Source organism: Nasonia vitripennis, chromosome 4, assembly GCF_009193385.2.
Source record: "Nasonia vitripennis strain AsymCx chromosome 4, Nvit_psr_1.1, whole genome shotgun sequence".
NCBI classification, from domain to species: Eukaryota; Metazoa; Arthropoda; class Insecta; order Hymenoptera; family Pteromalidae; genus Nasonia; species Nasonia vitripennis.
The window spans coordinates 11,335,034-11,348,643 of record NC_045760.1 but is presented as its reverse complement, the minus strand read 5'-3'; the positions used below and the strand labels follow the sequence as shown (position 1 = coordinate 11,348,643).

At 44.7% G+C, this 13,610-nt stretch overlaps 2 protein-coding genes across 4 annotated transcripts in view; both read left to right on the top strand.

Annotated features, from left to right (window-relative positions):
* The first annotated feature begins 321 nt into the window (after positions 1 to 321).
* The window catches only part of LOC103316520, a 218,758-nt gene continuing 205,469 nt past the window's right edge, over positions 322 to 13,610 (top strand). Inside the window, exon 1 of one of the 2 annotated variants that reach the window (XM_031928540.2) lies at positions 322 to 2,173. In XM_031928540.2, coding sequence (XP_031784400.1) covers positions 1,472 to 2,173 — 702 coding nt within the window. In that variant the 5' untranslated portion in view covers positions 322 to 1,471. The remainder of the gene's footprint in view (positions 2,174 to 13,610) is intronic. The other variant, XM_016988100.2, reaches the window with a different exon arrangement.
* On the top strand, positions 9,188 to 12,348 carry LOC100114950. 2 transcript variants are annotated; one of them, XM_008210387.2, is made up of 6 exons: positions 9,188 to 9,696; positions 10,128 to 10,246; positions 10,355 to 10,716; positions 10,806 to 10,957; positions 11,036 to 11,220; positions 11,291 to 12,348. In XM_008210387.2, exons 1-6 carry the CDS (start codon positions 9,642 to 9,644, stop codon positions 12,209 to 12,211), a joined length of 1,794 nt encoding a protein of 597 aa, XP_008208609.1. In that variant the 5' UTR covers positions 9,188 to 9,641; the 3' UTR covers positions 12,212 to 12,348. The 2 variants fall into 2 exon arrangements, with proteins under 2 accessions (XP_008208609.1, XP_008208612.1); XM_008210390.3 differs by lacking the exon at positions 10,128 to 10,246 and having other exon boundaries at positions 9,189 to 9,696.

Below are 13,610 nucleotides of genomic sequence, written 5' to 3'. Positions count from 1 at the left end.
CGCACACACACGAAGACGGCCGCCGACAGTCATCACAAAGCGAGTGAGAGAGAGAGAGAGAGAGAGAGAGAGAGAGAGAGAGAGAGAGAGCACATGCGAGCTCTCTACCGGATTCGATTGGAACGAGCAGCAGCATCATCAGCCGCGCGCGCGAGAAAGTGAGCCAAAAAGCAGCAGCGAAAGAGAGAAGGATAAAGCTCCTCGGCTGACTGCTTGCGCGCGCGCTCATCGCTCGGCCCGATTCGGCCGTAATCGTGCGTTTCCGACTCGGTTCCGCGCGCACCTATCGCGGCGGCAGCGGCAGCAGCAGCAGCAACCCCGAGTCGAGCGCAACCTCGTGAATACGTACGCCGTGCGGATCAGCCCGACCGAGTGACCGGCTCCTCGGCTCTCTTTGCACACTACCGCCGCGCGCGCGTATATTATATGCCGCTGCCGCTGCTGCTGCTGCTTCGCCGCGAACTATAACCGCGAGTTTGCTGCTGCTCCGCTGCTTCCCCTACCTACCCTCAGCTCGAGAACAGCCGCGGCGGCTCACACGCCCTTTTCTCTTTCATCGCGCGGCCTCTGACAGTCGAGCGCGCGAGCGCGCCCTTATATCGACGTGCTCCGTGCTTTCTCTGCAGTTTGCTGGAACGTAGACCGTGAGTATTGTTAAACTGCATGTACATTGGAAAGCGATCGATTCGACTGTACAGCAAAGTGCCTCGTCGCGCAGTGCCAGTTGCGAATAAGTGCGCGTGCAACGGCGCAGCCGTCGCAGGAGCTGTTCGCCGTCTGCCGTGTGACCGGCAAATGACGAAGGGACATCTCGCGAGCGAGTGAGTGCTGCAGTGTGACCCGCGCTCGACGGAGTGAGAGAGAGAACGTTTGTGTGCGCGCGCGAGAGGGAAAACCCGAGTCGTAGGCGGGGCCTAAGGACGACGACGCGCGGGGACGACACGTGACACGGAAACTGTCACGCCGCCCTTGCCTGCAGAGCAGCACAGTGTTCTCGTGTGTTCGCGAGTGTGAGTGTGTGTGCGCGCGTATACATATATACGCAGAGCGCGGCGGTGGCAGCAGCTCACCGGGGAATCCCCTCTCCGCGCCTCTGCCTGGCGCACATCCCCCTCTCTGCGTCGCAGCGCCACGGCCTAAAACCACCGCAGACAGCTCTCGTGCTCTCGTGAAAGAGCGAGACAGAGAGATACCTGCCTCAGCAGCAAACTGTCGCTCGTGCAGCTCGACACCGCTGTTACTACTGAAAGGGCTCGGAGCAACTCGTGCGGCTCACGATTCATGGATGATTTTTTCAGCAGGCTCTGCCTGGGCATTTCATGAGTTTTAGTGACGCCATCTCTTGCACCCAGTGACATTCCCTTTGTGAAAAACTGATGCTCGCGTGAAGAACTCCGCGGACATCAAGCTGTCGGGCAGCGCGACTCTTGCTTCGGCGGGCGATGTCAGCGACAACGGCGAGATATCCTCGATGACGGCAGCGCTGAGCGGGCGCTCGGGAACCATGCAGCAGACGAGTCTCGGTCGCACAGTGTCGACGCTCGGAGCCATCAAGAGCGAGCACGACTGCGTTGACCTGGCCGAGAGCAAGGTCAGAATCAAGCGAGAGAAAAGCCCCGCGGAGGAGCCGGCCTCGCTGCGGAAGCCCAAGCTGGAAGTGCGCGAGGAGTTTCGTCAGCAGTTCCAGCAGCACCAGCAGGCTGACGACGTCAAGTACGCGCTGCCCCAGGCCAACCATAAAAACAACAGTTTGGATCAGTACGGCATCCCGTATCCGGGTGGCTATCGACAGGTCAATCCCGCGGCAGGAGTTTTTCCCTCCTTCGCCGGCTTCCCGGCCTCGTTCTACGGACTGCCCCAGACGCCGCCGTCCTTCTCGCCAGATCGTGCCTCAGGCGGCGTCGCGAAAAATCGACCGGACGAGGCTTACAGGTCGGCCGACGCGTTCACTCGTCACGACCCGAGGTTCGAGGCCGAGTTTCACGCAAAGACTTACGCCGAGGGATTTCAACCGACCCCTTACCCGGGATTCAGGACGCTGTCGATACAGCATCAACAGAGAAGCTACCCCGAGCAGCAGAGGAACAGCAGTTACGGAAGACCGAGCTATGCTGGAAAGCAGCGAAAGTGGAACAACAACGCGCTCAGGGCTGCTCTACATCCACCTGCGCCGGTAAGTTTTTTGGATTTCGAGGTTAGGTTTTGAGATTGTTTGCTTTGATTGTCCTCGTCGACATTTAGTGCAATCAATCAATATCGTGGTGGGTAAGCACTTATTATGAAGGAAGGCGATAGTAAAAATAATCGTTACGAGCTGGGTTCATTGACCATCGCACTTTAAGATGATTCAGAGCCGCAGCGTTGATCTAAAATTAGTCACGTCTGGATTCGTTTTATCCGGACGTATAGAGCCTGGCGTATACAGCAGAAGGGATAATATGTGCGTACGTCGATAATTAGGTATTTTGCATAAAGGACACGATGATGATGGATAACCTAAAAATTGTTTTCGTGCAATTTATAATAATGCCAAAAGATAATTGAGTCATAGCAATCACGAGCGATGAATTATGTCTTGCAAAAACGATGATAAAAGAGACTTTGAGCAAAAAGCATTACCCGGACAGTTCCCAAGGTTAAATGACAAGACACACGACTGTCCGAGGCATATATGGGCGTGTAATGAGGTTTAATGGAATCGGATAAAACGTTGCCGGCAATTGCGTCCCCGCAGTCACATAAATCGTCGTACGAGTATAACCAAAAATTATGCGGCGCACCGCCGTGGACGAGATCCAAAATTACAGTGATTACGCGGGGCTTTATCCCCCTCTCTACACTCCGGCACTTGAAATATATACATATATTCCTTTTTCGTCGATCGATCGACCGAGAGCGAGTGTAACGATTCGTTTATGGGGTTTGATCGGCTTTAAGGACTTCATACTGGACCCGATGTGCGGGTTATGTCCTTCGGGGCATCTTCAAAAATCTACTTACCGCGAGCGATTGCCGCATAAGAGCTACATACCGCTCTTAATTCAACGCTTATTACATTGCGATTCGCAAACACTATGCTTTGCGATTCGTTAGTAATACGCTTGGCGAGATTGTGCGCTATAAGTTTAATCGTCTTCTCGCATGTACTGCGCACCAATTATTGATTGTGCTTCGTATATATTCCGTGAATGACTAATAGAGGTATACACTTGCCGTTGATATATCTCACTGATTTATTGACTTTATGCGTGCGTTAATTGCGAGCTGCATAGAAAAATAAACATGATTTTTATTCCGCTCCGTCGAACTGTTAATATTTAATGATATTTCAAGCTCGTCGATAATTCATACCCAACGAATCGGCGAGGAAACCTTTGTTTCGCTACTCGTAGGTCTCAAAAAAAAACGAAAAGCTTCATTTCCGCATCGGTGCTAGGCAACACCCTTGCACTCCCCGCTCACTCCTCTGAATCACAACAAATAACTCTTCTTTATAACCGTAGCCCATCGAAAAATTCGAAATCCGCTCGGCTCGAGTCATCTCTTGCACGCGGGCTCCCGTGGACTCTCTTTTTCCTCCTCTTAGGGTGCGTCCACAATTGAACGTATACGTTAGGGTTTACAAGGGGTTTACGTAGAACATAACGTTTTGGGCAGTACTGCCAATCCACTGTAGCAGACTGCAGTTGAAACGAAGGAACACACCTGCTCAAAATTTAACCTATATAAATGTTTAAATTTAAATTGTATGGTAATAAATTGTAAAATTCTTTTTTCAAATAAAATTATAAAATGTTGTAAGAGAATGTATTATAATAAATTAGTTTCTGATTAAAAAAAAAGGTCCACATTTCCAATTAAAAATTTTATTATTATAATTAGTTAAGTAGCATAGGCAATGATTGTATGATTATGTTTAGATTAGAGCATGTTTTATACAACTTGGCCCAAGTTTTTATCATCAAGAATATCGAATAGTAAAGAGTCATAGAGAACAATTAAACAAAACTGCCCATCGATACTTATTTGCAAGACATCAATTCAAAATGGCTTTTCTGAAGATTGAAGCAATATATTGTAAACCAAATTTAATGTCAAAACTATGTTCAATTAATTATAAACTATATGCTGGACAAAATTTTAGCATGAGCAAAATTTCAAGTTATTTTAAAATAAAATACGTATGATTCGTCTTTCAGTTTGAAGCTATTAATCGCTTACTTATACAATGAAGAACATAATCATACAATCATTGCCTTTGCTATTTAACTAATTATAATAATAAAATTTTCATTTGGAAATGTGCGTTATTTATTATCCTTTCTGTTTTTGAGACAGTGGTAGACCTTTTTTTTAATCAGAAACTAATTTATTATAATACATTCTCTTACAACATTTTATAATTTTATTTGAAAAAAGAATTTTACAATTTATTACCATACAATTTAAATTTAAACATTTTTATAGGTTAAATTTTGAGCAGGTGTGTTCCTTCGTTTCAACTGCAGTCTGCTACAGTGGATTGCCAGTACTGCCCAAAACGTTATGTTCTACGTAAACCCCTTGTAAACCCTAACGTATACGTTCAATTGTGGACACACCCTTACACCGCTTCGGCATACGCGCACGGCAGAGCAGCGGAAAATCTCCGCCGAGTCCGCCGAGAGAGCTGGTGTATACCACTATACACACGCGTGTGCTGTATACGTGCCCGCGCGGATATCGACGAATCCGATGAATGCCTCGCTAATTGATTGAAATATCTCGGCGCATATTTCAGCGGATCTATAAACTCTCCGATGCAGCGTGCGCTCGCGCGCGATTCCTCGCCATATCTCGACACGTTCCCTCTAAACTTTTGCGTGGGCCATTCATCGTTCGGCCGCGCAGCGAGAGGAGAGAGCGAGGGCACTTGTCCCCCGCTAACGACCAAGCGCACGTCTTCCGCGGCACGCACCTGTATCGCGATAACGCCGCAACGCTGTGTACGTGTATAAAAGCTGTTGCTACGCTGACCGCGCGCGAATAAGGGCATTGAATCAGAGCCGATTCCGACTGGCTGCAACTATATAGCTATGCGCCTTTTTCCCTCTCGGTCGCACGGCTGCTTGCAACTCCGACTTTTTGCTTCCTGAAATTTCGATGCTTCCAATGCCAAGCGATTAATAGCAGACGACGCGTAGATCAATTCGAGCCGCGTGAAATAACAAACCAACGGCAATGGAATGCGCGTTTCAGAAGCGCGAAAAAACCCAACGACAAACATGGATTTCGCATCCACGGCAAGATAAACCAGCGGCCGGCCGGCTGGTCATTTGTATGCATTACTCGGCGATCTCTCGCTTAATACGGAGCGTCGGCACCTACACACATATCCATATACATACATATACATACACGCGTGTGAGAAAGAAGCTCGCGCGTATAATACACGGCGTGTCGCGAGTTCGCACCTCTCGCGCGATAAATTTTCCGCGCGGCGCGCGCAAAGCCCGCAGACAACTCGAACGAGCGCGCGAGCAAGAGAGAGAGAGAGAGAGAAAGACGGACAAAGTCTGCACGGAACATCGCGGCTCGTACACCTGCGCTCCCTGCCGCGGCGGCAGAAGCGGGGAGAATAAACGGCGCTCTCGCGAACACGTATACGTAGAAAGAAAGAGAGAGAGAGAGGCATACTCAGCTATATATCTCCGGTGCGCGGCAGGCTGGTGCTGCTGCTGTGTATAGAGGGACGGCAGCGGCGGCAACTGCGATTTAGATCGGACCGGCTAGATCGGGATGTTGTATCTCGGCCTGCTAAACACGGATGTGAAAAGCGCGACGTGCACTCGCGAGAGAAGCTTGAGACTACTCACCGCCGCCGTTTGTCTAAAGGCTGATGGCTTGTGTATGGTTTTATTTTATTAATAGATCGTTTGTCATCTTTGTTTATGTCGCTGCTGCCGACGATATGGTATACCTTTAACTGCAGTGGGATGGGGTAAAGCGTTAAGTTGAATTGAAAAATTCGTATAAAACTGAGCATACGTGAATTTCGGAATATTATTATAGAACTTACACGAACCGCTGCATCATTTTCTGCTCGAATAAATAATAATTGCGTTTAATATATGCACGCCGTAAAATATTAACTTCGTGTATTCTTGAGCTGTATACGAGAGCGCGTGTATGTGAAATTATAAACGCGCCCCGCACGCATTCTTTCGCACAGGCTCGGAGAGAGAGTAGGCAATTTTCGATAAGCGCAAATTAAACAAGTCGCTGTGTAAACGTGGTATTAATTGGCGTTACAGCGTTGCTGTTGACGCAGTTAGTTAATTTCATACATGACCAATCGGCCCACAGAAGCCGAAAGTTGCGCTCTCGTTACACGTTACCTAAAATACGCGCCTGTGCTACATATGCATACTACGTTATAGACCAAACAGTATCATAATTGCATAATTGTTTATGCGCCATACTTTCCTTTTGCGCTGCGAGTTTTGCTTATTCATAATCCCGCGCGCGTGCATTGTAAACGTTCGGGTCCGCAAACAAGCGAATTAACGCGGTATATCGGCCGCTTTACACCCCCGGCCGTATTAACTCTCTCGCGATCCGTAAAAACATCTTCATTGGCGGGGGAATATACATTATACAATATTTTTTCTCGCGCGAGCACGCGTATACACACCGACCCGTTAATAATTAGCTTTATCCACAAAGAACTGCTCGTACATCAGAGTCGCGCGATTTTATCGCTCGCACACGCTTACCGCGCGAGCTTATTTACCCGGAGAGATTTTTTCAATATCCCGCACAATCTCGCGAGACGACCCTAAATTCTGATGTATTCGACGCATTCATAATCTGTCGCGGCAGCAACGACGTTTCGCGTCTCCATCAAATTAAAATGTAAATTTTCATTTCACGCCTCGCGTTGCTGGCGCGGCACACTGCGCACGTAACCCTTTTCACACTGTACACAAGCGGCTGCGGCGCGCGCCGTCGTCCATAACTTCTTCCCCGAACGAGCTCTCTTTAATTCCCGAAAAATAACGCCGCAGCGAACAATCGATCGCGCACTGCGGCGCGCGCGCGCTGGCGGGTTCTTCTTCCGCGAGGGGGCCGCTGTGCATCTGCTTAATAATTCCATTCTTTGCCGTACGGGGCGCCATCATTCCCCAACGGCGGTCACTCGCGCGTCAACGAACCCCCCCCCCCCCCCGTTCACCCATCCGACTCGCGCCTGTGTTTACGTATGTGTATGCCTGTGTACGTGTCGAGGTTCACGGGGTTACTATTCCTCGTCAGAGCAGTGCGTCCATCATCCGGCTCGGATTCGACGTCGCTTCTATATGCGCGAGCGAAAGGAGTCCGAAAGAGTGAGAGAGAAAGAGACTTCTTTGCAGCTGGAAGAGATTCTCATTTATCTATTCAGCATGTGTGTATGTGTGTGGAGCGGGGCTTGCGGGGCCCTCATGATTCTTTTATGAATCGACGTATTCTTCTTATCAATGCTAATACTCTGAATGGAGATCGAGCTCCGTGGAAATGTGCCTTCTAGTTGAATGATGCGATGGGAAAGTGTACGTGATATTTTGTTTGAGCGATATGCGTTTATAATGCGTTGTTTTGTTGACGTACGATGCCGAGATTGAAGTTGTAATTAAATGGATCGAGTGGATGTTAATTGTATGTTATAAAGGAGTATCATTTCATTGAAGAAAAGTTAACTTGATGCGAAATCATAAAAAGCTATTTTTTCATCTTTTAAACCAAACCCGTTACTTTGCACAAATGCTGCAAAAAATCGAGTGGTGAAGATTGTCGAAGAAGTGCACTTGGCACAACTGAAATTAAGCAATCGAGGTCAAATTATACGTGTATACATACCGCAGAGCTCTTCTCATTTTCGCTCCAAAAAACCATCAATCGCTCCGATTATACGAATGTACTTACCTCAGCAGCGACAAGAGCATTTTGAGCACGAAAAATCAGGCGAGACCCTGAAAAACTCACAAGTATAACCCGCGAGAGAGCCGCGTTCCCGAAATATATATAAAATATAAAATAAGTTCCCGAAATTTCAGCAACGACAGGTCATCACACGCCCTGTCCCGGATGAAAGAAAACGAGAATGCCCTGTCGAGAGCCGCGCAGAAAAAAGGAGCGAGTGCACGGCAGCTTGTCTCTCGGGAATGACGCATGATTTCTCTCTAAATCGTTCGACGAAAGGACGAAAGAAGGAGCGTAAGAAATGGAGAGAGAGAGAGAGAGAGAGAGAGAGAGATTCGTTGTTCGGAAGGCATATATGTATGCAATATATATCTATACGGACTATACGCGTAGTTTGCCGCCGCTCGCCAGATGCGTGTGTGCCTTCGTAAAAGTTGGGCGGCACACACTTCAGGTATTATACCTTAGCGAGGGGTTGAAAATTATATGCAGAGGTGGAGACGCAACACATGGCGTTGCCAACTACTAGCATTGACGATTCGACGCGTATGGCAGTCTCCTCGTATGTGAATTGTGTTATTAATTAGACGGAAAATCGATCGGGCGTCTAAATAGGCTCGTTCGTAAGTGCAGAGATACCGTATACCTTTTATCGTGTCGAAATTCAAAATTACCCAAAATAAGTTCAGAAAATCAAAAGAGTATAGCACGAAAAGCACGGAAATAGTACATCACGGAGCCCTTCACGCAACTCACTATACAGACAAGCATCGTGTTTACTCGCCAGTCCCCGTTTTTCTTCCTCATGCCCGTCCCGTTTTTTTCTCAGTCCGCGCAGCTTTCCTCCAGTTTAATACGATCGGGCGCCAATCGACCGTGAATTTGAGCCTCTCGTCTCTCGGAGCTCTGGAATTAAGGAAGTTTCGGCCGATGCACGCGCGTGCGCAGCAGCGGCTATGAAAATGAGCCGATTGGAATTCTCTCGGAGTTGTGTAAGCAGCCGTTGCAGAGTACTTTATACCGCTGCTGCTGCTGCAGTAGCGCTTCTGTCTTGACGCCGGGCCTCTAATTAACTCCGTGTCTTTTTACGATCTCGTGACAATCAACTACTTTTTCGTTTTTTTTTTTTTTTGGTTTTCGTTCCGGACCCGAGGAGCCACCAACGGCTCTTTACGACACCGCTCATTAGTTGCCCGATGCGCATCCGCACACTGAGAGAAAAGAATCCTTGCCACAAAGAATTCGCGACTTAACCGTACCTTTCATTTCGCTTATTTGATACAAATCCTAAGTTCTTCTTTATTAGAGACTAAATTCTTAATAGTTAAGAAGCAGACGGAGCAAATGTCTACGAGCGATCGTAGCACACCGTCGATAAAATGTTACCGACCGAGCGGCGAGCTCCACGGCAAGCTCCGCGGCGGTTATTGTATACACGACTCGGCATAGGCGCATGCAGTCGGCCGATTTCGGGAGTATTGCGTCTCACGCAATCGAGTTTTTTGAAAGAAGTACGCGAGTGTGACAAATTTTGTGAAGAAGTGTGAAGACAGAAGTATCTCTTCGTCGGGGAGGCAGCAGGCTGACGGTGTTTCATCGCAGACGGCAGAAGGCGAGAGAGAATTGGCTGGAGTCGGCGTCCGCCGTTGCATTTGGCGCGTGGTCTCTTTATCTCATTGCCACAAAGAAGCACCTTTGCAGAAATGAACATCATACTCAAGTCATGGGGCTTTCCGAACTTAGTAGATGTTTTTAAACGTAAGTTACTCTATACTCATATTTTTCCGCTGATTTTCTGCATGCAAAAAAGTGAGGTTAAGCAATTGCTAGAGAGATTTGACTCGCCGAGAGCGACGCATGGAATTCGGGGAATTCGGTTTCGGTGCCGGCCAAGTGAAACGAAAAAGACAAACGTTTGTTTTTAATAAACTCGATGGCCTAGAAAAAAAATACACTGACCAACATGCATCGCGCGCGCGTCCTTAGACGTGCTGCACGGCGATTCCTATTATTACCGCCTCATACTTTTCTTGCTTGCTCATCGTGTCCGATCGTTACTGTTTACAATTTCGCTGTAAGGATTCGTTATGCATGTCAGATCGCGAGCTCGAGATTAGACGTATCGCTCGGGATTAGGTTTACAGTTTTCTGCTGAATGTTAACCTATCCTTGTATGTTATTTTATCCAGAGAATGATATACTAACTATAGATGCTCTGAATGCTTTGATGGATGATCCTGACGAACTCAAAAATGTTATTCCAAGTGCTGGTGTGCGTATATTGCTTAAAAAAAAATTACGTGAACATGTATGTTTGTTTCTTAGCTTATTAAATAATTTTTTTTTTCAAAATTTGTATGTGAATTACATTTGTCAACCAGTATTAAATTAATAATCTACTTTTTTATTAATTCAGATTGAAGTCAATGAACAGATAAAGTTCGAACTCTCGGCAACTGAAAATTCGTTACTTGAGGACTCGTTGAAAGAAGAAGAATTGCAAGGTCTTGAAACTACAGAAGAAGTTGAAGCAAATGACGAAGATACAATCGATGTAGAATACGTCGAAAATCAAACAACTCCTGATGGAGAGCCAGCTTGTAAAAAGCAACGAATATCAACTGCAGTCAACGACTTAGATCTCAAAGCTCTGCTGGAAGACCATGCTCTTGGGCCATCGATATTGAGGGTATATGAAGCGAAAAAAGAGCTTTGTTCTGCTTCTCAATCGTACTTAGTAGAAATTATTACTCTTCACTTCTTAAGAGACAACAATTTGTAAGTATAAAAGATATTTGTCGCATAAAATATTAATATCAATGTATTTTAATGACTTTCTACTTTAATTTTTATTTTTATTTTTCTAGAAGGTTAACTGACCATGATTTTAAAGTATTAGTTTGGTTGATAAAATTGGTTGATAAATATAGAAACCGACGTACGTACATCCTACAATCACATAAACTTTCATCTCAATGTCAGTCAACCGCAAAACGAGTGCCAGTTACAAATAATTTAGGTAAAATAAATTAATTTATTTAGATAAAATAATTTATAAAATGATAATTAATCATGTAGTTGGGTCTGATTATTACAGATGTACAAAGTGCCCTTGAAAGCAAAGAATGGCTTGTTATAAATAGAGAGAAGAGGGAAGTTCTAAAACATTGGGAGTTCACATTCAATTTGCGCCAGACTGATGCCAAGAATCAAGAATATCAAACTGTAGCTGATATTTATAAGAATTGGCCAATTTTAGAAGAATCTTATGGTTTCGAACTTGTAAGTGTTGGCTATTTAAATATACATATGTAACTGTGTACTATTATTACTCATCATTATTTTGTTGCAGATTGAAAAGGATTTTTTACAAACATATTTAAACCCTTTTGAGAATATATGTAAACGATGGAATGATGTCTTTTCTCATGCAGCTGCTATCTTAAAAGATAAGCTAACAAAAGACGATAGACTTATTTTAGACTCGTTAGAAGAGCTGGATTGTGAATCGGACGCAGATCACGGAAACAAACTATCATCGATAGAGGAATCGAAAATTGTTGGCGGTTATCTAAGTATTACGACAGCCGAGATGTCATATTTAATTACCTATTTTGGCATTATAATCGGTGATCTTGTTCCGGAGGACGATTTATCATGGGAACTGTATTTAACATTGTTTGATATTATTGATTTAATAACTCAAGCTTCTATAACTGAAAATGAAATTTCTTATTTAAGTCAATTATTGAAATCACATAACGAGCTGTATATACAAATTTTCGATGAACCGTTAAAACCAAAACACCATATTATTTTGCACTATCCCGATTGTATTAGAGCAATGGGACCTACTAAGCATTACTCGTGTGAAAAGTATGAAGCCTTTCACAAGAAAGCTAAACAGTGTGCTCGTGTTGTGACTTCAAGAATTTACATCATTCATACTTTATCAACAAAATTGCAGCTTGAATTAGCTTATCGTTTTTATATAAATAAGGAGTTTAAAAATATAATTGAGTTTGGGGCTCTCAAAAAAAAGGTGACTGAAAATGTAGACAACGAAGTTAATTTTGTAAAAATTAATGGAGCTCTGTATCGACCAAACTATGCAATATTTTTGTACAACGATGAGTCTGACAATCCCGTAATTGGTTTGATCGAAAAAATCGTAAAAACTACTGAGAATAAAATATTTTTTATGTACAAAGATTGTCAGACGATTGGTTTTCTAAATAGTATGAAATGTTACGTTATAATAGTTACCATCTAAAATGCAGAAAGAAAAGTGGTTTTTGTATAATTTAAATTATTATATGCGACCTATAAAAATTCATGTAACAGCCGAAGGAAAGTATGTAGTATCTTGTAGAGATTTATAATGTTTAAATAAATAGATGTTCAAAGTAAGATTAATGATGTATTAATGTCTAGCCCTATGAAACTTCGAATAATCGAAAGATTAATCCCGAACTAAATTAATAGATCATCAATTGTTCTCGTTGACTTTGTAGTAATAGACTCGTATGTTAAGAACTTAGTACAAAATTCAAACATCAGTAAACTTAACTGTTAAGACGCTTGGATTTCTCCATATTTTAATCCAATTTTCTTAACAGTTAAGAACTTTTCTTTGCGACAAGGAATCTTTTCTCTCAGTGCACCTGAAATTAAATAGAAAATTGATTCGCGTTTGGCAAAAGGCCGAATAAGAAAAGTTTAAATATGTAATTGCCAGTTCGATGTAATTGCCCCGCGCTATCCGGCTTCGATGTTTGCTTGTTTATTGATTATTATGATGTGATATGCTGTTTGATATCCCGACGTTATACAGTTTTGTACAAATAACTAAAATTCTCCGGCATAACAAGTCGGAATTAGTATACAGTGTAGATGGCTTCTGAACAGCACGTTGCCGAAAATCTCTACAATGAACATTAACTTTTTACGACGCAAAATCTCGAGTATGAAATAGCACTTTGCAAGTCTCGAACCCAAAATCAGAGCAGCAGCAACAGCGCATGAGCTCCTGTGTAATCTATGTGATTACCCAACTTCGGCCGAAAACCGGCGACCCGGTGTATACCTCCTAGAAAGCGCAATTTTTCTCTCCTAAAATCCGGCCCGTATATTCCTTTCAAAAACGAGCAAAATACCGAAGAAGCGTGCGCGTCGGCAAACTATAACTATACTCATATTATATACCAACTACCGGAGAGAAGTGCGCCGAGTCTGCTGGGCCTCAATTCCGGGAGAGGAGCGACGAAAAAACTAAGAGGAGTGCGCGCGCTGTTATTAAAGTTGCGGGGCACACGACAGGGCGCGTGCTGCTGAAACCGCAAATCCGAAACCGCACACACTCGCCCCGAGTGCGCACACACGTTAATTATTTACGTTCGCTCGGCTTACTGGCCTCGTTTTGACGATATGCGATTTCGGGAATCGTCCTCTGTGTTTGTCGACCGGCAGCCGGTCCTCGTCCGCTTTGTTTTTCAGGTGAATCGTAATGAATTTGTGGTGAACGCGACGTGTGTGTAGCGGAGTCTTTGCTTTCTGTATTCTTTCGCCTCGATCGCAGCATAGATTTTGTCTGAATTCCGCGAAACAGTCATGACACTTTGAGATAATAGAGACAGCGCAGTAAAGAATACGCGACACTCCTTCGATAATTA

Bases quoted from the DNA above. Each gene is read 5' to 3' on its own strand.
- LOC100114950 (XM_008210387.2), top strand. From the start codon at position 9,642: ATGAACATCATACTCAAGTCATGGGGCTTTCCGAACTTAGTAGATGTT. The intron at 10,958-11,035 runs GTAAAATAAATT...TGATTATTACAG, and splicing joins GCCAGTTACAAATAATTTAG to ATGTACAAAGTGCCCTTGAA. The intron at 11,221-11,290 runs GTAAGTGTTGGC...ATTTTGTTGCAG, and splicing joins AATCTTATGGTTTCGAACTT to ATTGAAAAGGATTTTTTACA.